A 24,377-nucleotide genomic window follows, 5' to 3' on the forward strand; every position below is an offset into this window, starting at 1 on the left:
GCAACATTACGCACGCCAACATCACAGGTCACGTGACGTGACGTTGTGGACGTGTCATTTGTAGACGGCTCGCTGGCGGCGTTGCGCACGCTCATTTTCACGGAAGTCCAGTTGGAGTGTTACTAATGAACAAAAGTTGAATGGTTTTAGTCGAATTTACCGGTTAATATTATAGTTAGGATAGTTAAATCTCAATAATTCAAAATGGGAAGTGAGTATCGTTCATATTTCTTTAAATTATCCTGTGGTTTTATTCTGATCTACCGACACGTATTATCTTCATATCGGATTAAAGTGTGCATTTTAAAGGCAAGTTATGTGATAAACGTGTAACATATTGTGTTTTTTCTCGTTTTCAGTCAAATTCCTCGAAGTCATAAAGCCGTTTTGCAGTATATTACCGGAAATCGCAAAACCGGAGAGAAAGGTAAGTTAATCATTTATATCTGAGTAATTCCTAGCTTTTTAATTTACTTTCTCAATTAATTAATCCATTGATGCGAAATATAAGTCGTAATTATGTATAGTTCTGTCTTTACGAAAGTGAAAGTACCGTATTCGTGGCGTGCATTCTGGGTTGGGGTGTAGGAAAGGGTGGCCGTACCTGGGACTTAGAAAAATTTTGACCAAAATTTTTTTTATTTATTTTCCATTGTAATCATATTTTATATGTCGAAAAAACCATATTATTTCAAATAAACTTTTTTCTACGAGCCACCATTACGAAGTTATCACAGTATGAAGGGCGCAGGACTTAGAAAAAATTTGATGTATGTGGTGTCATTATGACACTTATATTTTATGATGCTATCGTCTAGAAGACGTTAAAATATGCATGTTAACCAAAATAGTTTCAAATTTTGTAACGGGGCCCCAGAGTAAGGTTAGGTTAGGTTGGTTAGGTTTCTTCCAAAATGCGCGAAGCGCATAACCACCCAGAATAGAAGCCCCCGCGCAGCGGGGGCTTCGTCGACCCTGTCACGGAATTTACTATCGGGTTCTATTGACAATTTTCCGATAGATTACAATCTGACTAGTAAAATTATAATCTAACGGTTTTTACAATCTTGCGGTGACATATATATTTCATTCATCCAAAATAGGTGTTATAATGACACCGTTCAGCGTGAAAATTTTCTAAGTGTTGAAATTTATAAAACTTTGTGTCGCTATATTTCGGCCATTTCTCAATTTAGAGAAAAAAAGTTCCAGTAAAAGATGCTTATTTTGATGTGTTCTATATGTTTCATTCATCAAAAATAGGTGTTATAATGACACCGCTTAGTGTGAAAATTTTTTAAGTGTTGAAATTTATAAAACTTTGTGTCGCTATATTTCGGCCATTTCTCAATTTAGAGAAAAAAAGTTCCAGTAAAAGATGCTTATTTTTACATATTCTTTAATGTTCTGATCAAAAAAGTAGTAAAAACGAGCAAAAAAAAAATTAAAATTTTTCTAAGTCCTATATATGGGCCACCCTTTGCTACACTCTGACCGCATTCTGCCCCAAAAAGTATAACTGTAAATGGCTATACATACAGTTCTATAACCTCTATAGGTTATTTCTAACTGAACTTGTGTTATTTCCAGATCCAATTCCGGGAGAAAGTACTATGGACGGCAATCACACTGTTTATTTTCTTAGTATGCTGTCAGGTAAGCCAATATTAATTCCATATGCTTCTCTTGTAATGATAAGCATTTTCCTTATTTCAGTTTACTGTTATCAAGATTTAAAATATTGATCATTCTAATCTAAGTAGAAAAACCCTAATTAGTTGTTCTAATTGACCACCACATTCTAATTAGATACACACTATACCATATTGCCCTGTATTTAATTACACAACATGGAATATATAAAATACTTATTGTAGATATTAAGCATAAGATAAATGTTAAATTATGAACAACCATACCTACACACATATGTTACAGTCTGAATATAAAAACATAGGGCATAGGGTCATTATGTACACAAAAATAGTTGTCGAATAGCCAACATCAAATTTGCATTTTCATGAGAGATACTAAGTTTCCACCACAGATTCTAGCTTTTTACATTTGAATATTCAGTAGCATACATTTTAATGAAATGTTCAACTCTTCGCAAGAAATAATTACATTAAATATTATAAGATAGCATCTGTATTTAGTAATTCCCTTCTTTCTAGATCCCCCTATTCGGCATCATGTCGTCAGACAGCGCGGATCCCTTCTACTGGATCCGTGTGATCCTGGCGTCCAACAGAGGCACCCTCATGGAACTCGGCATCTCCCCCATCGTCACGTCTGGTCTTATCATGCAACTGCTCGCCGGTGCAAAGATCATCGAAGTTGGTGACACTCCTAAGGACAGAGCACTTTTCAACGGTGCCCAGAAATGTAAGTGATATTGTTCAACCTAGATTTGATATCAGAAGCTTATCAATTATAGTTTTCTTTGTTATCATGTTTTCTGCTGTCATCTAATCTAAATAAAAATTTGGCACATGAATACCAAAATCAATAATTCAATAAAAATATTTTTGCATTACACATTGAAACAACCTTTTACGGATCATAAGAAATCAGGCATTTATAAATAATAAATAAATACTTTTCACACCTAGGCAGATCAACTTTCAAACCCAAACTAAGCAAAGCTTGTACTATGGGTGCTAAGCGACGATATACATACTTAAATAGATAAATACATACTTATATACATAGAAAACATCCATGACTCAGGAACAAATATCTGTGCTCATCACACAAATAAATGCCCTTACCGGGATTCGAACCCGGGACCGAGGCTTAGCAGGCAGGGTCACTACCAACTAAGCCAGACCGGTCGTCAGATTTGAATAATGACAGTTCTAAGTATTAGAAGTGAAATTACTTGCAGGAAACAGAATAGTACAGGCAAAATGCCAATTTCATTGAACTCTGGTGATTTGCCAATTTATATTTACACAATACAAATAAATAACTTCAAATCTCCAAATCTCCACCATGAATGAAAGTACACTTATAAATTGTTAAGGACTCTTTGATTTCAATTGAAATTGCTAGCTTTAATCCATACTAATATTATTAATGGGAAAGTGTGTGTCTGTTTGTTTGTCCGTCTTTCACGGCAAAACGCAGCGACGAATTGACGTGATTTTTTAGGTGGAGATAGTTGAAGGTATGAAGAGTGACATAGGCTACTTTTTGTCTCTTTCTAACGCGAGCGAAGCCGCGGGCAAAAGCTAGTACCTACTTTATAAAAAGAGATTTTATTTCTACATTTACTTTATTACCTAATTAGGTTTTATGTTATATGTTAATTGGTCTAACTAGCCAAAACAAGCAAGTAATAATGCAAAACTATAATAATGTGTCCTTGACGAATAAACTAGACTAGTATGTACTTGTACACTACCAATTCTACCAAATACAAAAAAAAAAAATTAAAACCTTTGTTACTTAAAGCTTAGATAAGTCCAACTGGCAGATTTTTCTATTAACAGTAGGGTAGATACTTCCTAAGAAGTTAGAACGGATTTAATCAAGTTTAAAGTTACGCCACTCAGTTTGTTAAATTACAGAAACTAGAATGTAATCAAGTAGGTACATAGTCAAGGTCATCGCTTTTCTTAGCGTATCGTAGCTACTCTCTATTGCACCAATAGAGATGAGTGACGTTGACTATGAACAACCTGGTATTTATTTAAGCGTATGGCGTATATTTGCAGACAATTAATATTATAAGTCGACATCCAGGTTACGCAACCAACCGATCGCGTCAGGTGTCAAATTGGTATAGAGATCCACCGGGCTGCCTTGGAAGCGTCTCTTAGGGCATCGTTCGATTATGTGCTGGGTAGTTTGATTCTCAGCCTGGTAAAAAGAGTAGGATATAATAGGGGCGCCACGTGGCAACTATTGAGTCACTTTTATATGGGAAAAGTACGCGTTGCAATGATAAAAAAAATTAGTTCTATTATTTTTTGCCAAGCTGCACACTCTGATCCGCAAAATCAAACAAAATTGTCTATTCCCCAGTATTCGGCATGGTGATCACGGTGGGCCAAGCCATCGTGTACGTGATGACCGGCATGTACGGCGAGCCCAGCGAGATTGGCGCCGGCGTGTGTCTGCTCATCATCATCCAGCTGTTCGTGGCCGGTCTTATTGTGCTGCTTCTGGACGAGCTTCTACAGAAAGGTGAGTGGTCTATATTGTGTAAAGGCCAGCCTTTTCAGTGTTTCCGCGTTATATTTTAAGCCCAGTGGAATCAGCGCCTGAGTGTGTTCGCTCATTATCCAGTTGTTCGTGGCCGGTCTTATTGTGCTGCTTCTGGATGTGCTTCTACAGAAAGGTGCGTGGTCTATAGTGTGTAAAGGCCGGCCTTTTCAGTGTCTCCGCGTTGTATTTTGACCCCGTGAAATCGACGCCGGCGTGTGTCTGCTTATCATCATCCAGCTGTTCGTGGAGAACAGCTGGATGATAAGAAACTATCTACTACTTCTAATTATGATTTGTAGCTACTACCTCTTAAAAGGCGCAAGAAGTTAAGACTTGTCTAAGAATATGCAGTTGAATGACCTTTCAGGTTTATCATACTAACGTTTTTTTTATCTGCAGGATATGGTCTCGGATCCGGTATTTCTCTCTTCATCGCCACCAACATCTGCGAAACCATCGTCTGGAAGGCCTTCTCACCTGCTACCGTCAACACTGGTTAGTAAAAAGCATTATTTAAATTCTCAATGTTTGGTTTCTTTTCATAAATATCTTAACCTGCTTTTAAGAGACAAATTAGTGGCAGTAGGACCAGAATCACTATAATTCTACTGAATTCTGAATTTGTTCAAGAATTCTCTGCTTTTAAAAGACAAATTAGTGGCAGTAGGACCAGAATCACTATAATTCTACTGAATTCTGAATTTGTTCAAGAATTCTGGTCTGTCTCGTCAGCTCGTCACCTAAATTTTCCAAATAAGGCTCATCCATATATTACGTCACTTTTTTTTCTACAAACGGATTTTCTGACCGTGTTCGGTTCCAGGTCGCGGCACCGAGTTCGAGGGCGCCGTGATCGCGCTGTTCCACCTGCTGGCCACGCGGCCGGACAAGGTGCGCGCGCTGCGCGAGGCCTTCTACCGCCAGAACCTGCCCAACCTCATGAACCTGCTCGCCACCGTGCTGGTCTTCGCCATAGTCATATACTTCCAGGTTAGTACTACCAGATTAGTAGATATTTCTTCCTATCTACAGATACAGTAAAACGAAAACAGTAGTAAGTTGACAAATCAACCAGTTTGCAAGTCAGAGACCGATCACACCAGGTGCCAACACTATGACCGCTTGCTGTCTTTGTCAAATCGCGTACATTTTTTGAAAATGCTTCTGGTTTGGCGACACTTGTAGTCCGTAACTAGTGTGACTACAGCGGTTGCTGTGAAAACAACTGTCATAATCTATTAATATGCCCTTCATTGATTAGTATCTGTGAGACCTAGTGTGGGTTCTCTTTAATTGCCTCCATAATTGCATCTTTGTAGTCGACTGTACATAGCCATAGACTGCCAAGCATCATGTATTGACCCGTATTTTTTGTTCGCAGGGCTTCCGCGTGGACCTACCGATCAAGTCTGCGCGCTACCGCGGCCAGTACTCCTCGTACCCAATCAAGCTGTTCTACACTTCCAACATTCCTATCATTCTGCAGTCTGCGCTCGTCTCTAACCTCTACGTTATCTCTCAGGTGATTACTTTGAATTACTTATCATTTTTTATAAAGATTTAGGGTCGATTGCATTTACCACAGCTGTTAACTGACACATCAACGCTGCAACGTCACGCAGCAGAAGTCTATAAAAATACCCATACAAAAAAAATTGCGAACCCTAAATTCGGTAAGGTCACTGCACCACCGAAAATGGAGCCATTGGACCATTTTATATGGAATTTTACAGTTGACAGCCCACTAACCTTGAGTTAAGCGGGTGGTGCAAGTGGCCCTAACAGACGGTTTGGTGCAACCGACATGTTATTGTTATGTAATTGTTTCTCCTGATCAATTTAAAAAATGATAAACCTTTTTATAAATTCAGAAAAGAATAGTTTATTTTATTTTACGAATTCGCCGTTCGAAAGTCTGGAAAACGACGTAAGGTCAGTGTGGGAAGACCGTCTACTGACTATAACTTTTTTTTTATATGTTTACGCCTCTCACACCTCCGAAGGTATACCAGTTTTTCATCCTTAATCCATTGGTATACATATCCCTAGGACGATCACTAGTTAACAATAAACTTGATTCGTGTTTCGAACTCGAACATCGAGTTCAACATGGTTCCGCAAAAAATTAAAATAAAATAGAAGCAGTCGGAATATTTGCGTATTATGTATGTAACGTAGTCATTTAATAACCGTTATTTCTGACTAGTACTATTAATCTACTCAAAAGTCAAAACGCGTTCAATTTCTAGTTTTATGTTCAGAAATATGGTTGAGATTGTCGCTAGATGTCACTATAACGATGCCTATACAAATAGCTCGCATTTACTGATGTATGGAGTTACAACTCTTCCCTTACTTATTCCTCTACTAGCTTTTACCCGCGGCTTCGCTCGCGTTAGAAAGATACAAAAAATAGCCTATGTCACTCTCCATCCTTCCAACTTTTTTTTTAATACTACGTCGGTGGCAAACAAACGTACGGCCCGCCTGATGGAAAGCGGTCACCGTAACCTATGGACGCCTGTAACTCAAAGAGTGTCACTTGCGCGTTGCCATCCCATTAGAAACTTGTACATTCCCTTTTGCTGTGTTAAATACACAGTAAAAAGGAGTGTACAAGTTCCAAGGAGGGTTCGGGTTGCCGACGACTCAAAGGACAATAGACGGAATAAGTCAGTTCCGTAAGTCCTCCCGTCATCTGCACACCGCACCCTCGTTCTAAAACTATCTCCACTTAAGAGCGTTATAACATTTCGGCGTCGGGCGAAATTAGGTATTTTACCCGCCGCGCGAGCCCAATATGCCGACCCTTTCTAGCACGTCTTATCACTCGCTCGCACTACAATAATGGACAAAACAATCTTGATCCTTTCTATGGAATTTTGATAACAACCACAATCTACTATCTCGATATAAACTTTTTGTTTCTAATAAACATTATTTTGTACGAAAATACGAGAATATAGCGCGAAATAATATCAATTATGTTAAAATTTATTTCAAAAATTAAAGTAATAATTATAAAAGTAGATCCCATCCCAAATATTTGCTTTTGTTATATGATAAGTATTAGAGTAAAGTATATATTAATATGATGATAAAATAAGACAAATACAATTCTAATTACTTCAAGGTGGTGCTCAGGGTCTGATGATGGAGCCAGATGGTGGTCACCAATACCAATGAACAATATGACTATACAACTTCGTGGTTTACATGTCATTCTAGCATTTTCACTTTCACATTTCAAGTGCATATACCACGAGTATAGGTGGTGTTTCGGGTGTGCTGATTTAAAAATTAATGACCGATTTGGAATCTGACATTGCTGACTGTCACTTTGACACAAAAGTCATCATGGGTGTCGTAAAATAGGTTTTAGGGGGTGCTGATTCCAAAATTAATGACCAATGTGGAATCTGACATTGCTGACTGTCACTTTGACACAAAAGTCGTCATGGGTGTCGTCAAATAGGTTTGCGGGGGTGCTGATTCCAAAATTAATGAACAATGTGGAATCTGACATTGCTGACTGTCACTTTGACACAAAAGTCGTCATGGGTGTCGTAAAATTGGTTTTAGGGGGTGCTGATTCCAAAATTAATGACCAATGTGGAATCTGACATTGCTGACTGTCACTTTGACACAAAAGTCGTCATGGGTGTCGTCAAATAGGTTTGCGGGGGTACTGATTCCAAAATTAATGAACAATGTGGAATCTGACATTGCTGACTGTCACTTTGACACAAAAGTCGTCATGGGTGTCGTAAAATAGGTTTTAGGGGGTGCTGATTCCAAAATTAATGAACAATGTGGAATCTGACATTGCTGACTGTCACTTTGACACAAAAGTCGTCATGGGTGTCGTAAAATTGGTTTTAGGGGTGCTGATTCCAAAATTAATGACCAATGTGGAATCTGACATTGCTGACTGTCACTTTGACACAAAAGTCGTCATGGGTGTCGTCAAATAGGTTTGCGGGGGTGCTGATTCCAAAATTAATGAACAATGTGGAATCTGACATTGCTGACTGTCACTTTGACACAAAAGTCGTCATGGGTGTCGTAAAATTGGTTTTAGGGGTGCTGATTCCAAAAATAATGACCAATGTGGAATCTAACATTGCTGACTGCCACTTTGACACAAAAGTCATCATGGGTGTCGTAAAATAGGTTTTAGGGGGTGCTGATTCCAAAAATAATGACTAATGTGGAATCTAACATAGCTGACTGTCACTTTGACACAAAAGTCATCATGGGTGTCGGGTTTCCGGAGGTGCTGATTTGAAAATTAATGACCGATTTGGAATCTTGACATTGCTGACTGTCACTTTGACACAAAAGTCGTCATGGGTGTCGTCAAAAAGGTTTCCGGGGGTGCTGATTCCAAAATTAACGACTATTTTGGAATCTCACAGTGCTAATTGTCATTTTGACACAAAAGGAATCATGGGTGTAGTCAAATAGTTTTTAGGGGGTACTGATTCCAAAATTAATGAAATGATTTAAAAAGTTATGACCGATTTGGAATAGTGATGGGTAGGACATCAATTTCAAATGAGTTTGTATGAGTACCTCATTTCCAAAAATGAGGTGTTACAATGTCTTACTTCAAATGAGGTGAGGTACTGATCTGTATATATATATAATTTCTAGCATCGGCTGTTTGACAAAATCCATCGGCAACAAAAACTAGTATGTGTAGTTGTGTACTAGGTAAATATCCTTTATACATACTAAATTTCATTAGTCATAATGAGTACTTGAACATTTAACAAGAGAAAATAGATAAAATTAAAAAATATTTCAAGGACTGTCATAGAGGCCTGCATAACAACTTAATTTGATGTTTTTATGGAACTGGGTCTAATTTTGCCATTGAATAATATTATTTACAGTTTGTTCCATTTAAATTACTGCTACAAATTACAGTGGTTTCATATTATTAACAGCTTAATAATAACATACTTTGATTAGCATAGTTACCATAAAACTGCATGTTTTAAAACAAACTAAAGTTCGTATTGTTTTATAATTAGTACCACTTTTACATAAAAATAACAAACCTACCACTCCATGTGTTTTAAAAGCAATATGATAGTAATTAAAAACACCATCAACATTCGCGACGCCGGTAAGTCTTTTCAGTTCAGTTTCACTATTTTTTTGCACACAAATGACACTAAGGCAGAATCACAGGTATATTTGATTGTGTAAAAGTTGTCACCATTATTACATTTTGGCTCATTTATTAGTATTATCACTGTAGGACAAAACTAAACTTTATGCAAATATTGCTAATGCAACTAAGTACGTACAAACTAACTTTTCTTCTGTAAACTGTCATTACTGTCAACGTCAACCGCCTGTGAATTACGTTTCGTGTCGGATTTATTTATCATTCTATTGAATTAAGAAATGAATTATTCTTTCTATTACTGATTAAATACTTAATTAAACTACCATGCTTCACATAATTTATATTATATTTCGGTCAGTAATCTTGTAATTGTTTTTAAGCAAGCTTCGTAAACGCATCTTCTCAGTGGTTGGCCCTCTGTGTTGGTATTCCGAATATTCAAAACACTTGAGTTACCATTTCAACGTCCAGTCTAAGAGAGCTCCCTGATTACACATAACAATAGCCATACAAACTCTATTGCTGCGGTAGATCACGTTATACTGGTCAATGTGTTAGCACAATAATAGCTATCAAAAAATTCAAAAATGAAGACCTGCCGCGAAAAACAACATTTTGCATCTCAGCTGCATTTATTCATGACTTCACAAATGCGACAGAGACAAAAGATGTGGTTCACGCGAAATCGTCTGATTTTTCGCGCGATTTTTGCGAGCAAGTTAACTATCCTGGGATCAAAAAGGCGTAAAATGTATGAAAACTTGCGGCGCATAAGATTGTTTTCTTTCGAGTCATGTGTAACGTATTTTTGGTGAGGCAAATTTGAAGCCCGCATGTGTCTGTCTCACTCCCTCTTATGGTAAACGTAACTATCTGTTTCACTTTGAAAGGATTTTTGAAGTGTTGTTGTCACAGTGCCTCTTCTGTCTTTCCGGTACAAACGAGTCAAACGATACATTTTATTTTATCGGTGGACCTTTTGTCCCGGCCATAAGGTCTGTAGTTCGATAACTGAACGTGTGGTTGATCACTTCATTTGAGGTGTCGACTCTCGCGACGGAGTTTGAGGGCCGCGTCTGCCGCGAGGCGCGCGAGTGGATGATGAGTTTTTGACGTTTTGTGACATTTGAAGTATGTGCATGATCTGTGAGGAATGAGGTGTTTGTGTTGCTACTGTTGCGAGCGAATATTTGAGGGCCGCGAGGCGCGCGTGTGGATGATGAGTTTTGACGTTTTTGTGACATTTGAAGTACGTGAATGCTTTGTGCGGCGTGAGGTGTTTGTGTTGCGACTGTCACAAGCGAGTAAAATGAGGTGCGGTGAGTTGAAGTGTGATGCAATACATTTTTGCCGTGTGAAGTACTGCGACAAATTAACAATATGAGTGGTACAAATGAGGTGCCTCACGAGTGAGGAACTCAACACTAATTTGGAACCTGACATTGCACAGTACCCCTGGAAACCTATTTGACGACACCCATAACGACTTTTATGTCAAAGTGACAGTCAGCAATGTCAGATTCCAAATTGATCATTAATATTGAGATCAGTACCCATGAAAACCTATTTGAAGACACCCATGATCACTTTTGTGTCAAAGTGACAGTCAACAGTGTCAGATTCCAAATTGGTCATTAGTTTTCAAACACCTCCGGAAACCTATTTGACGACACCCATGACGACTTTTGTGTCAAAGTGACAGTCAGCAATGTCAGATTCCAAATTGGTCACTAATTTTGGAATCAGCACCCCCTAAAACCTATTTTACGACACCCATGACGACTTTTGTGTCAAAGTGACAGTCAGCAATGTCAGATTCCACATTGGTCATTAATTTTGGAATGAGCACCCCCTAAAACCTATTTTACGACACCCATGACGACTTTTGTGTCAAAGTGACAGTCAGCAATGTCAGATTCCAAATTGGTCATTAATTTTGGAATCAGCACCCCCTAAAACCTATTTTACGACACCCATGACGACTTTTGTGTCAGAGTGACAGTCAGCAATGTCAGATTGAACATTGGTCATTAATTTTGGAATCAGCACCTCCTAAAACCTATTTTACGACGCCCATGACGACTTTTGTGTCAAAGTGACAGTCAGCAATGTCAGATTCCACATTGGTCATTAATTTTGGAATCAGCACCCCCTAAAACCTATTTTACGACACCCATGACGACTTTTGTGTCAAAGTGACTGTCAGCACTGTCAGATTCCAAATTCGTCATTAATTTTGGAATCAGCACCCCCTAAAACCTATTTTACGACACCCATGACGACTTTTGTGTCAGAGTGACAGTCAGCAATGTCAGATTGAACATTGGTCATTAATTTTGGAATCAGCACCTCCTAAAACCTATTTTACGACACCCATGACGACTTTTGTGTCAAAGTGACAGTCAGCAATGTCAGATTCCACATTGGTCATTAATTTTGGAATCAGCACCCCCTAAAACCTATTTTACGACACCCATGACGACTTTTGTGTCAAAGTGACAGTCAGCACTGTCAGATTCCAAATTGGTCATTCATTTTGTAATCAGCACCCCTAAAACCTATTTTACGACACCCATGACGACTTTTGTGTCAGAGTGACAGTCAGCAATGTCAGATTGAACATTGGTCATTAATTTTGGAATCAGCACCCCTAAAACCTATTTTACGACACCCATGACGACTTTTGTGTCAAAGTGACAGTCAGCAATGTCAGATTCCACATTGGTCATTAATTTTGGAATCAGCACCCCCTAAAACCTATTTTACGACACCCATGATGACTTTTGTGTCAAAGTGACAGTCGGCAATCTGAGGTACTACATATTCGTAATCTGAAAGTAATCAAGTCAATAATTTCAGTTATTTTGAATCGACTATGATTCCGAGTTATTGGTAATAGTAATGATTGTATAGATGATTAGTGATTCCTTTACATGTAATGGTAATTTACCGTTTCACTTGATTACATTACAAGTAATCTGACACCCAGTAGTGTCAGATTACAAAGTAAAATCAAGTAATCGTGTAATCCGGAATCGATTACGATTTCCCCATCTCTGGGTTTAATTATATGGTTCATTGGTACTGGTGACCACCATCTGGCTCCATCATCAGACCCTGAGTACCACCTCTTGTCAAAGGTCTTGTTGAGACGAACCCAACGAGCCTAAACACGAAGTCGTTTACTTACATGGTTCACTGGTACTGGTGACCACCTTCTGGCTCCATCATCAGATCCCGAGTACCATCTTGATGTGTCTTATCATCTTGACCGTATTGTAATTTTCACATTTTTATCATCACAACGTTGTAATACTTTAACATTCAAACATAACAAAGTATTACAAAAGCAAATATTTACGGATCTAGGATCAAAATCGTTGGTCGCTGTTTACACACACACAATGCGAGGATAGCCCGTGTAGAAACAAGGCGTCCGACCCACACAACAATAAATATTCTCGACGTTTGCGATGAAAACTCGGAGACCAAAGCGACATACGTCTTACCTGCTCGAGCTCCGGCGCGGCACTGAAATCGCAGGCGTCCGTCGCCGGTAAAATAGCGACAGGAAGGCTAGTTTTCAAAAAATTGGCAAAAAATCATGATAAAATATTATAACGACAAATGGATAACAGCAGTTTAAGCACATTGTGCAGATTATTTATATACTAAAATAACTTCGATAACATGTAGATTTTCGGAGAAATGATCACTTGTTTCGATGTATTTTCAAGACAAAATTGAGTTCGTTTTACTTTCAATTTCTCAATTTCAAAGGATTAAATGATAAATATTGTTTAATGGGCCTTAAGTACAAGATATTTGGAACTTAAATTTACCTCATTTATGAGAGTGATCTTATCAAATTGTACATAATAAGAGCTCCGAATTTTGTGCTTCACGCGGTTTTTCCTAAACGAGCATCAGAAAAACAATCATTACTAATTGAAAAAGCTTTTTTTTTCATATGTTTTTTATTTAACCGACAGTTAATAAGATGTTCTAACTGAAACAAGTACTTTCACTGTCTTTTAGTATGAGTAAAGTGTACAATTTTGTCGATAAATATTGTGCATTTTACAATATATCGCCTTTTTTTGTCATAGCGCTCTTAAAAATCACGTCAATTCGTCGCTCCGTTTTGCCATAAAAGACGGACAAAGAAAGACACACACGTTCCCATTTATAATATTAGTATGGATGAATAAAATTAAGTAACCGTCCTCCTCCAGATGTTGGCCGTGAAGTTCAGCGGCAACTTCCTCGTGAACCTGCTGGGCGTGTGGGCGGACGTGGGCGGCGGCGGCCCGGCGCGCGCGTACCCGGTGGGCGGGCTGTGCTACTACTTCAGCCCGCCCGAGTCGCTCGCGCACATCGCGCACGACCCGCTGCACGCCGTGCTCTACATCATCTTCATGCTGGGCTCCTGCGCCTTCTTCTCCAAGACCTGGATCGACGTCTCCGGCTCCTCGGCCAAGGACGTGAGTACCCCTCCCACACCTCGGACACTGGCGATCAAATATATGAAAGAGGCGCGTTCCTAGCACACAGTCTACGCTCGTGTAGGTGAACGCGTACTATGCTTGTATGAGTGACATATCACAGGTCGACTGTTTCGCGTTTTTGACATGCGGTAACTGTGAGGTAACCGAGAGGGGGTGGGCGGCACTTTCAGCGGGGAGCTGGAGTGGCCATACTGTACGATAGTCCTCTTTACTGTGCCCCTACTGTTGACTTTAAAGTCTAATCACATCTATCAATATTGAAACGCATTTCATAATCGCCAGGTTCACGACTGGTTCTGCCTATATTTTGCACGAATTTTAAATGACATATTTCCGACGGCTGCCGCCTAATATCGCTAACCAATATAATTTTCCTACCACATGAAGGGTTTAAAACCAAAATGGAAATAGAGTCTGGCTAATGAAAGTTGAGCCCGAAAAAACGTGGCAATTTCAAAAAAAAATGGAGCTGGCAACACATTGATAACATGGTTTCTTTTTTATTATTTCTAATTTATTTACAGCACTTTCTTTACTAATTTTTATGATTTCGCTGTTATCTTTTACCGAAATTCGTTAGTGACAGTCACACTGACAGATGACAATCGATGATATGACATCCAGAGTTGCTGTTCTAAAAAAATACAGGGTTCAACTTTCATTAGCCAGACTCTATCTCTTATCACAATAATAGAAATACGATTACAACAATTTTGTTCGCTTTGCCATCTTGGCTAAGCTCTGCGTGTTATCGATATTAACTTTTAATTCTTTATCTACCTTTACGCTTACGATTTTGAAATGTGTTGAAAGTAAACAATGAAATTAAAAACTACAAGTCTTACATTAACTTGATTACGCTTTCATCTGATACGATCTTGCCATTGTTTTCACAATATCAGTTGTTCTAATTACAATCCTAATGGACCTTTATTTTTTACTTATCCTGCAGAAACATCTTTATTCAATGCAATTATGTTAGAATAGAATATACTTTAATTAACATCAGATTGGGCAAATACATACTCATACAGCCCAAACTAGATGCTGAATGGGATCCCACTCAGCGTATCGCCTCGGCAAGTCGAGACGCTGATTTTCACTGGGAGGGTCCCAGGCTTAATAAACTAAGCTACTAAAACTAAAACGACGACAACACAAACATCAGAAAGTTCTGATCTTATCGGTGCTTTTCTCTCGCGCAGGTGGCCAAGCAGCTGAAGGAGCAGCAGATGGTGATGCGCGGGCACCGCGACAACTCCATGATCCACGAGCTGAACCGCTACATCCCGACGGCGGCGGCGTTCGGCGGGCTCTGCATCGGCGCGCTGTCGGTGCTGGCCGACTTCCTCGGCGCCATCGGCTCCGGCACCGGCATCCTGCTCGCCGTCACCATCATCTACCAGTACTTCGAGATCTTCGTCAAGGAGCAGGCCGAGATGGGCGGCATGAGCACGCTCCTCTTCTAAACTACCTTCTAGAATATCGTCGGCGACAACGCTGCGCTCACCTCCGCGAGTGTAGCGTTGCCGTCGGCGCCGTGTGCGCGACGCGTGTGTGGGTTATGTGCTATTTATATGAGATGAACTTTATAATAAAATAATTACGAGAAGTACAGACGTTGTTTTTGTCGGGCCCCGCGTCTACCGTTTTCTAGTTGGTGGGCTTCGCTCGGACTTTGTAGTAAGAGAATTATTTACTCTTAAGTTCGTGTTGGATTTATTATAAAAGACTTAGTGTTAAGGATTTTGTGACGTATTTTGTTGTGAATATATTGTTTTTCACTGAACAGCACGTAGAGTTTCCGTTGGTCCGGGATGTGATAGTTTATATCTTACAATAGTTACGTATTACCACATGACAGTTGCAGTGTATTAAAATATTTTAGAACATTTTCGCTCTTTTACTTTCACTAGAGATGACCTAAAACTAGGGGCAAAGTGACAGACTTGTGTATTTTGTTATGTAACTTTATTCTCCTCACTAGACATGCAAATACAAGGACAAAAACAACTCACGAATTTTTAAAACTTATAACGAAAAGGCATCCTGACTAATTTTACAATTGGTAACAATAGTCTGAAAACTGCATATAGTTGAAAGTTTTAATATATTCTACACGAACGAGAAAAATCTCATAAATATATCATATTTGAGATCTTTACTGAATCAGTATGGTAAGAGATTGAATACATAAAAGGGTGAAATATTTGGTGCCATATATTCCCTCAAATTCATAATAAAGAAAACTTAATGGGCACACGTATGGCACTACATCAGTACATGAACGCACCTTACAAACGACAGGCACTTCTCACGATGTGGATCTTTAGGATTATTGCTTGTGTTATTCTAAGGAAAATTAATAGTCTTGGCCCCTTACCAGTATGGGATTCACATTTCAAGAAAGCAGTCATTCATACGGAAGACTAAAATTATAAATATAACTCTGTAACTTAAAATATTGATTGATGCTATATGAAGTAGCTTAATATTGTTAATGCCTTGCTAAACTATCATTACTTTAGTATATGCAACGTTTACATAGGCAGAGTTCATATTATATTCACAGTGTTCCGTTATTACACCTAATGCATTTTCTAGGCAGTTGATCATAATAGTCCCTTACATAAAATGATAGGCAATTGGTTATAGATCATAAAAGCACATTACTATTAGATTTCTGCGTAATAATTATATACAAAGCTTTAGTATATGTCCTCGCATCTGCGGAGGGTCGTTACCGAGGTCTAACGTTGGTGTCTCGCATCCTAGCGTCTAGTCGTGCGTTCACATCAAACAAAATAAAATAATTAAGAATATGTAAGAAAAAAACAATTTATTATGTTATAACATTTCCGTGATAGGAGAAAAAGAAAACAAAGAAAATAACTATAGCAAAAACAGTGCCGATTATTTACTACAATAATTATGGAATAAAACGCGCTCGAAATTTACTAAGTATATGAGGAATTACATAACTTAAACAAACACGAGGAGGCTACAATTTCCAAAGAAATAATGTCCAATGGACCCTACCGATATTAATGTTATTCCATACAATTAAGCTGGTACAGTATCAGTTGTTGAACCAATAAAATAAAATATAAATCTAAAAGAAATAACAACAAAAATCAATTTTATCGTCGCACCAGGCAACTACATGGGAGGTCCTTAACAGTTACCCTTTAACTACAACTAGTGATTCGCTATTCAATCTTGTATCATTTGTACACGGGTATAATAGCACTTATATCGACGTGACGTCTACGTCGGAACCTAGGCGTCGGTAATTTAGAATATGATGGGTCTAACCCGCACTCGCTCCCGAACAATCTCCACAACCGCGAGCTACGCTACTCTCACCACAAACAACTCACATTCTGCTCCGATACGAAGGGCTTTCAGTCTATAAGTCTACCGTCTCACGTCACAAACACGGTCCATTGTCAAAGAGCAAGCGAAAGTGTACTTGTCACAATTTTACAAGCTCGAGATAATCAATGATTTGCATACATTCGCATTTTGAAAATCAGCACCATCGAATTAACATTTCCAAAGGTAACCGAAACCATCGGGGAAGAGTCGAACCGCAACCGAGTGTAACATTTTCATGACCGTCTTCCAACAGATATTCAAAGGTTTAGTGACGTCGTCGTTAAATCAAAACTACTATCGCTACCGGCCGAATAACGATTCCAACATAAAACGATTCAAAGCGAGCTATATACATATGTCGAGTCGGAGGACTCCGGCGAAACGATCGCGCGGTCGGAACGGTTTAACAAAATGGCGGCCGTCACTAAGCACTAGAAATAATCTGGAGCGGTAGGGCTCGAACGAACCTTCAAAACGAGAGGAGTAATTATTTCGACGCACATCATATAGGCATAATACGCTTCGAAGGCGAGTTCGAGCGCTAACAAACGGCCTCACCGCACCGCGACCTTGAAACTTTAAAGACTCGCTCTCACTTACAATGTATGTGGACTCGGTCGGTGCGCGCGGTCGCAGCGCGCTCGTGTTAGGCGCTTGCGTCGATCTCCTCGGAGCGCGCGGGCGCGTCGGCCGCGGCGATGGGCTGCGGCGGCGCGTAGGGCAGCGCCTGCAGGCGGCGCGCCTCGCGGCGCTGCTTCTTCTGCTGCATGACGAGGCGCAGGCGCTCCAGCTTGCACTTGGTCTTGGAGTTGTCGCTGGCGAGCGCCTTGGCCGTGTCGCACTTGTGGCACAGGGCCGGCGCGCAGCCCGTCTGGCTGCAGCTGGAGCACTTCGTCTCCTCCGGCGTGCCGGTCGAACACGAGTGTTTTGGCTCCTTCTGGAATTTAAGCGAATATTTTGATATACACTATGTAACATAATTGCCGAAGATAAATCCTACGGCTTATACGTTACCTTCTATAGTACCTTTAATTTTCATGGTGTTTATTTTAAAAAAAGGAAGTGGTAAGAGTTTTGAATGATTCACGGTTATTTTCATTAGACTTTTCGCGCGCTGTCTATGCAACTTTAACATCCACCCGCCTTCGTCAGTTTTCCGTGATCATGATGCATGCAACTGCGTCGAAATATCGGGAGCTCGACAAAAATCAAAAAGGTAATCACGGTCTATATCCCGGTCAATATAAGTCTAATGAAAAGGAAATGGTATTCGTAACCGCTATTCGATACCGGTTATGCTCTTAAATGGATCACCAGCATTATTGTTACACCCTGTATGTAATATTTACTATTATTTTTAATTAAACTTTTGGGATATTCTTAAGATATTAGACCATATTTTCTTTATAGTCTCTCGTAAGTCTTACGACTTGAAAAGCCTTATCCCTAAATAAGGCAATTTATATAATTTCGACTGATAATTCAAGTTATTTGCGTCTCACTGGAAAGCCACGTTGTAATTGGTTGATGAGTTCTCAGCACATGCGATACTTATGAAATAATATTACTAATATTAGTCAATGATCAACAGTATAATTTTAATACTATACAGAATGTATTCCATGTGAAGTAATTTCCAGCTACACTGCCATTTTGTTCATATACAGTCGACAAAGAAAGTGTGAAAAAGTGAATACATCTTGTGGTTGACTGTACATAAAACACTCAAACAATAAATTAGACCGCGGTTTGCCGGAAAAGAAGGCAAGATTTGGCAGTTCGTAGATTGAACTCTACACCGTGTCCAATAAGTCCGAATACTCACATTTTACCTCAGTTCTAAAGATATAGGGATCACAGGCCATCAAATTCTTATTTAAACTGAAGAGTATATTCCTTTTAATAAAATACAAGCACAAAGTTCATGAAATTTCCGAAGTGTCTAAGAAAAACAAAGAGGTAAAGTGCCAACAAAATACTTGCTCGGCACGCAGGTGACGAGTTATTTTTTATAAGCAGAATCTGTATGTGATAAAACAGACGCCACGTGTCCAAAATAAACTATTATGGGTACCGAGGATAGATAACGTTCCGGGCAACTAGAAAAATGTGCCTAGGTTCCAGAGCTCACCATCGGCCCAGGTGTGGGATGCAGTATGTAAGCGAGGTAAACTACCTTCAGTACTTACAGATAAAAGCGTTAAAATCAACGTTTTTTCTTTAAAACCAAGGTTTTGGAGAAAAATGCCTTAAAGTTAAAAAGGATGCTTGGGAATGAGTATCATGTGTCCCAACAAGACGCACCTCCAGCACATTCGGCAAATGGTATTCTAGCGTAGTTTCAGACTAATTTGGCAGTTTTTTATCCGAAACATGAGTGGCCACCCAGGCCTCCAGGTTTAGGCGTATTAGACTACTTTGTATGGTCATACATGCTTTGAAGACTAAATTTTTATAAAATCATAAACCTAGATCATTTCAAAAAGATTATTGAGAGTATTTGGGATGAAATGTGAAGAAAACGGTGCGTGCCGCGTGTGATCCGTTTGAGAAGCGTTTGAGGCTGGTAAACAAGTTAATGCTGGAGTTATTCCAAAACATTTGTTGTGAATGTAGTAAATAAGAGTGCCATTCATAAAATATAATAATAATGTAGTAATTATTTGTTCATTTTGTTTTATTGGCTATTTGTGCTGTATTCAAACTTATTGGACACGGTGTATCAAATGTCAAAAAAAAACTAAGACAGCTTCTTTTCCCTTTGGGGTACTGAATTCTACCTAATCAACTTATATTTAGCTTAATTCTCTTTCCTTAGAAATGTGTGTATCAGTAGTTTAAAATTATAATAATACATTTACATTATGTGCATTTAAAATGCATTCAAACGATAAGTTAAGAGGGGTGCCCGACTAAAATCAGGTATATTATAGTAAGCAGAAGCACATAGCAACATTCAGAGTCGGGATACTCATGATTCAACTGCAAGATATATTTACGTCAGCTTTTAAATTGCCTATATAATAGTGCAGCAATTATAATTAAAACCAGCTGCAAAGACAATATATTATACTACTCGTAGTCTGACGCAGCATAAAATGCAAGTCATTTATTTGAGCCAATTCTACAATTTATAATATTGCGCAATTGCAAGTAATTACTTTTCAAGTTGAATATAGTAAGTACGAGTATGCTGTTTTCGGAAACGGATTATTTAGTAACCTATAACCTGGGGGTTGCCCAGTAGGGGAAGACTTGGTAATCACTGGGGGTATTAAGGTAATCAAAGTCCTAAGAAAGAACATTGTTAAATATATTGATTTTGTAGGGTAACATATAAGTAAAGTGATGATAGCAAGCAAACATTACTGTAAAGGTACTAAATCTGAGCTAGCCTATTTATCTAGTTGCATAAAAATGTAACACATTACTTTATTTATAATCAGAAAATTAAAATTTTGAAAAAACCCCCACATAGTGGACCGATTTTCATGAAACATGGCTAAGAACACTCTCGACTAATTCAGCTTTCAAACAAAAAAAAACTAAATCGAAATCGGTTCATCCGTTCGGGAGCTACGATGCCACAGATAGACACACACAGACAGACAGACAGACGTCAAACTTATAACACCCCGTCGTTTTTGCGTCGGGGGTTGATTATAAAATAAGCAAAAAGTTAAATTACGTGTCAGACCACGCATAAAGAGGGCCGTGTTCCGTGTCATCACACAACAAAATACGAAAAAAATCTATTCATGGCATGGCATGGGACTTACCTATTTTGTAGAAAAAAACTTAGATATGTGCGTGGGCTTGGAGTAAAATTTCATAATTTCCGAGTAAAATTTCTGAGTCATATGGACAGACTAACATGACGAAAAGATAAGGGATCTGTTTTTTTTTTTTTTCATTTTGCCGTATGGAACCCGGCGATCGCATGGTGTAGGTAATTTCGAATCCATTAATTTGAAAATGGTATACAGATAAGGTAGCCATATAAATAAATACCTGAACAAGAGCGATGGGCGGCGCGGCGCACAGCAAGTCGTTCAAAATGTGAATAATAGTGGAGATGTCCCTCTTTGGTCGGCCATATCTGGAATTATTGAAAGTAGCTTGAATAAAATTACGAGTCGACGACCTAAGCGTAAACGTAAGCGCTTCAGGTAAACTTTGATCATTGTTATGCACACAAAGGAATGCAGATGTTTTTTCCATATCCTTTGTAGTTATTACAAGTATCAAGTATGCCTGATCAAGTGAACCTGATTGACATAGGAAATTATATGAATAAATTGAGGCAAAAATAAACTTATTTCAAGTAAATATTAAAAGTATTTTGTTAAATATGAAAAGGATATGCTTACCTGTCTTGTAGAGCAGGGTTAAGTGTGCCAGAAAATGTTCCCGAATATATTCCTTTGCCATGATGCTTCATGGACTCTATCACAGCTCCGGGGCCCACCTTCGAGCGCACTGACTCTTCAGCAGTCCTGAGATCTATTTTATTTGTCAGTACTTCTTTAGACAGTTTCTTTAACTTCTGCGTGAGGTTCTTTGAAGCCTCTATAAGGGCTTTAGTGTCAACGGGAGGGGTGGGGGACGCTCGCTGCGGCTTCTTGGGCGCGTCGGGAGCTATGAATGGAATTTGTTTAGAAGTAGAGGGAGTGGCTAGGTCTGCATCTGCACTCTGAGCACTCGGCTGCAGTATTAGCTTCCTGGAGTTAGTTATAAAAGGCTCAGTGCGGGAGGTGGACGGCTGCACAAGGTTACTATCTTGCCGATTTTGCATCTTTTTCTTATGTTTGGTCACAACAGACTGCATAAAGGCTTTTTGTTTGTTTTGACCAATAGGATGTTTGAATTTAGGTGTCTTGTGGAGTAAATATTGGAAGCGCTTATTTTTTAAAGGTTCAATGCTTTGGAAGGAAGGCAAGGCACCGGACGCGGCCGGAGTGCCATGGCTAGTTGTGGCCAAGTTTGAGATTTCTCTATCCATCATAGACTCGTCTTGATCCTCAAACAGGCCTTTGTCTACTGCACTGTTGAATAGGTTTTCCATAGGGTACTCATCAATGGTGCTTTCAGCTAAGAATGAGCTCTGGTCAGTAAAGTTATCACTGTCGTCACTGAGGGAGCTGTCCGGGGTGTGAGCCGGACACGGCGCGCGGGAGGAGCTGCTGGAGGCTGCGTTGAGCATGTCATGATGCAATTTACTTTTTGCCAACAAATCTATCAGACTACTTTTTACAGAATTTGCGATTGCCGCTTCTCGGCTCTCAGAGGTAGATGCGTCAATGGGACTGGAAACCAAATTGGATAAGGACTTGATAGGAGACTGGTCATTCTCAATAGAGGTGTCAGAGAGATCTGAGAGAGTACAATTTGTAGTATCTAAAGATTCATCTTTTGAGTCATGTTCAACACATGTCTCTTTTTTCAAAGTTTCTTCAGCTAAATACAAATCAAACGCATTTTGCAGCATTTCCAAATCTTTCTTAGCAAGAGTATGTGTATGTTTTGGCTGACCTAACTTCTCTGTATCCACTGTTTCTTCAGAGTTTGAAGGTTTTTCCGGTGTGCTTTGAGGGCTGGGGGTTTCCCTGGCATCTCGTTTTGTACGAACCGAGGTGCTCTTGGTGGGTGTGGAGGTCCTAAGAGAACGGCTGCCACTGGCTGCACCCGAGTTTAGGTAGACAGCTGCAGCTGAATTAACATCATGTGGTCACCTAATCTCATGGTTAAATTAAGTGGAGATTTTCCAGTGAGGAAGTCGTTAACTTGCGTGTCGTTGAGCGACTCTAGCGCCTGCATTACGGAGTTCTCGGGTCTTTGACTCTGTGAACAGATAACGTCGTTAGTATCGAATGTCTAGGGACAGAGCAGTGTAGTAGATAAAGCGTGTATTGATTAGTGTCAGTATTGTTGTGAAACACGTGACGAGCACGTACCAGCAAGCCCGTCTCGACGCTGGGCAGCAGGATGACGCGCGACCCGTCCAGAAGCCCGTTCTCCTCCAGCGTCCCCTCTCGCAATTGCCTGCAAACGCAAAACTCAATATCGATACAAGTCAAAGGACACGGATGCGTCATCGCACCGACGCAACATTATTTCCGTGATGTTTGACAATAGAAGCTTGGCGTCTACCATAGAGCTCACCTTTCGCGATGCAACAAGCATATCCGATCCTTAGACACTTTTAACTTCTTTGAGACGAGTTTCTTGAGGTGTTCCACTGTGTGTTTACCGTTCACGCTGATTGAGAAATTACCACCAGTCGTCGTTTGTATGTTCAGCGTTATGTCCGTCGACTGCGGGGAGCCACACCCGTACACTTCTGTTCCCGTAGCGCGTTCCATATTTTACACATATAGTCCACTAGAATTTACAATTCGCTCACTATTTCAACGACGCACTACCTTACGAAGATTACACAGCTATTTTATTGCAAGATAGAAATAACAGGGTCACACGCCAGACCCCCAGATTTGATGTGGCCGTAGACAGTGTGACCAGTCGCCTTCGATATCCCGTTATTTTTTTTTTTACAACAGCTGATGCGAAGCGGGCCTCCTTTACGTTCCGTTACTCACTAAGAAATTAATCAATAGGTGAATTAGATTACTTATTATGGATCTTAGTGAATAAGCAATGTAGCGAATAATATAAATTTATATTTTTTTATTAATATTCAAATACAAAGCTTGGATATTGCCTTCCAAGGATATAATGTACAACCTTTTTATAAATATTTAAAACGCAACGCAGTAGAAACGGAGAAAATACGTCATCAGCCTGCCTGACGTCATCATGACGTCACGCGACGCCTATCGCGGCTTTTTGTGGGAAATTTAAAAGTAAAGTTCTCTCTTCCTCAAACAAAAATTACTCAAGTCGATCAGGGATTTCCCTTTAGCAATAAAGCATTTTAGCGCGTTTCATAATAGTCATCGCTCGTCCCAGTAAAAGGAAGCCGTTTTTATGAAAATACGCAATTATGTTATGGAGTCAAAATGTATAGGTATAAGTAACCGCGGAAATGACTAATCCCTGTTATATGCAAGTTATCAATGTTTTGACATTAAATAAATAATACAAGAACTAGGAATATGGATGGAGATTTCTAGCTAAAATTT

General features: G+C 39.4%; 2 protein-coding genes across 2 annotated transcripts; one reads left to right on the forward strand and one right to left on the reverse strand.

Annotated features, from left to right (window-relative positions):
• The first annotated feature begins 51 nt into the window (after positions 1-51).
• On the forward strand, positions 52-15,475 carry LOC125226082 (protein transport protein Sec61 subunit alpha). Its single transcript, XM_048129933.1, has 10 exons — positions 52-211; positions 360-427; positions 1,591-1,656; positions 2,175-2,385; positions 4,030-4,191; positions 4,612-4,707; positions 5,036-5,202; positions 5,594-5,734; positions 13,588-13,836; positions 15,066-15,475. The coding sequence occupies exons 1-10, from the start codon at positions 205-207 to the stop codon at positions 15,327-15,329; spliced, it is 1,431 nt and encodes a 476-aa protein (XP_047985890.1). The 5' UTR covers positions 52-204; the 3' UTR covers positions 15,330-15,475.
• A 162-nt stretch (positions 15,476-15,637) lies between these two features.
• On the reverse strand, positions 15,638-23,767 carry LOC125226083 (midnolin homolog). Its single transcript, XM_048129934.1, is given in 6 exon segments — positions 15,638-18,175; positions 21,250-21,337; positions 21,609-22,927; positions 22,930-23,079; positions 23,193-23,280; positions 23,401-23,767. Coding segments are annotated over 6 exon segments (2,136 nt in total). The 5' UTR covers positions 23,601-23,767; the 3' UTR covers positions 15,638-17,884.
• Positions 23,768-24,377: the final 610 nt, after the last annotated feature.

The sequence above is a fragment of the Leguminivora glycinivorella genome, chromosome 5 (genome assembly GCF_023078275.1).
Source record: "Leguminivora glycinivorella isolate SPB_JAAS2020 chromosome 5, LegGlyc_1.1, whole genome shotgun sequence".
NCBI classification, from domain to species: Eukaryota; Metazoa; Arthropoda; class Insecta; order Lepidoptera; family Tortricidae; genus Leguminivora; species Leguminivora glycinivorella.

Bases quoted from the DNA above. Each gene is read 5' to 3' on its own strand.
- LOC125226082 (XM_048129933.1), top strand. The intron at 428-1,590 runs GTAAGTTAATCA...TGTTATTTCCAG, and splicing joins TCGCAAAACCGGAGAGAAAG to ATCCAATTCCGGGAGAAAGT. The intron at 13,837-15,065 runs GTGAGTACCCCT...TCTCTCGCGCAG, and splicing joins CCGGCTCCTCGGCCAAGGAC to GTGGCCAAGCAGCTGAAGGA.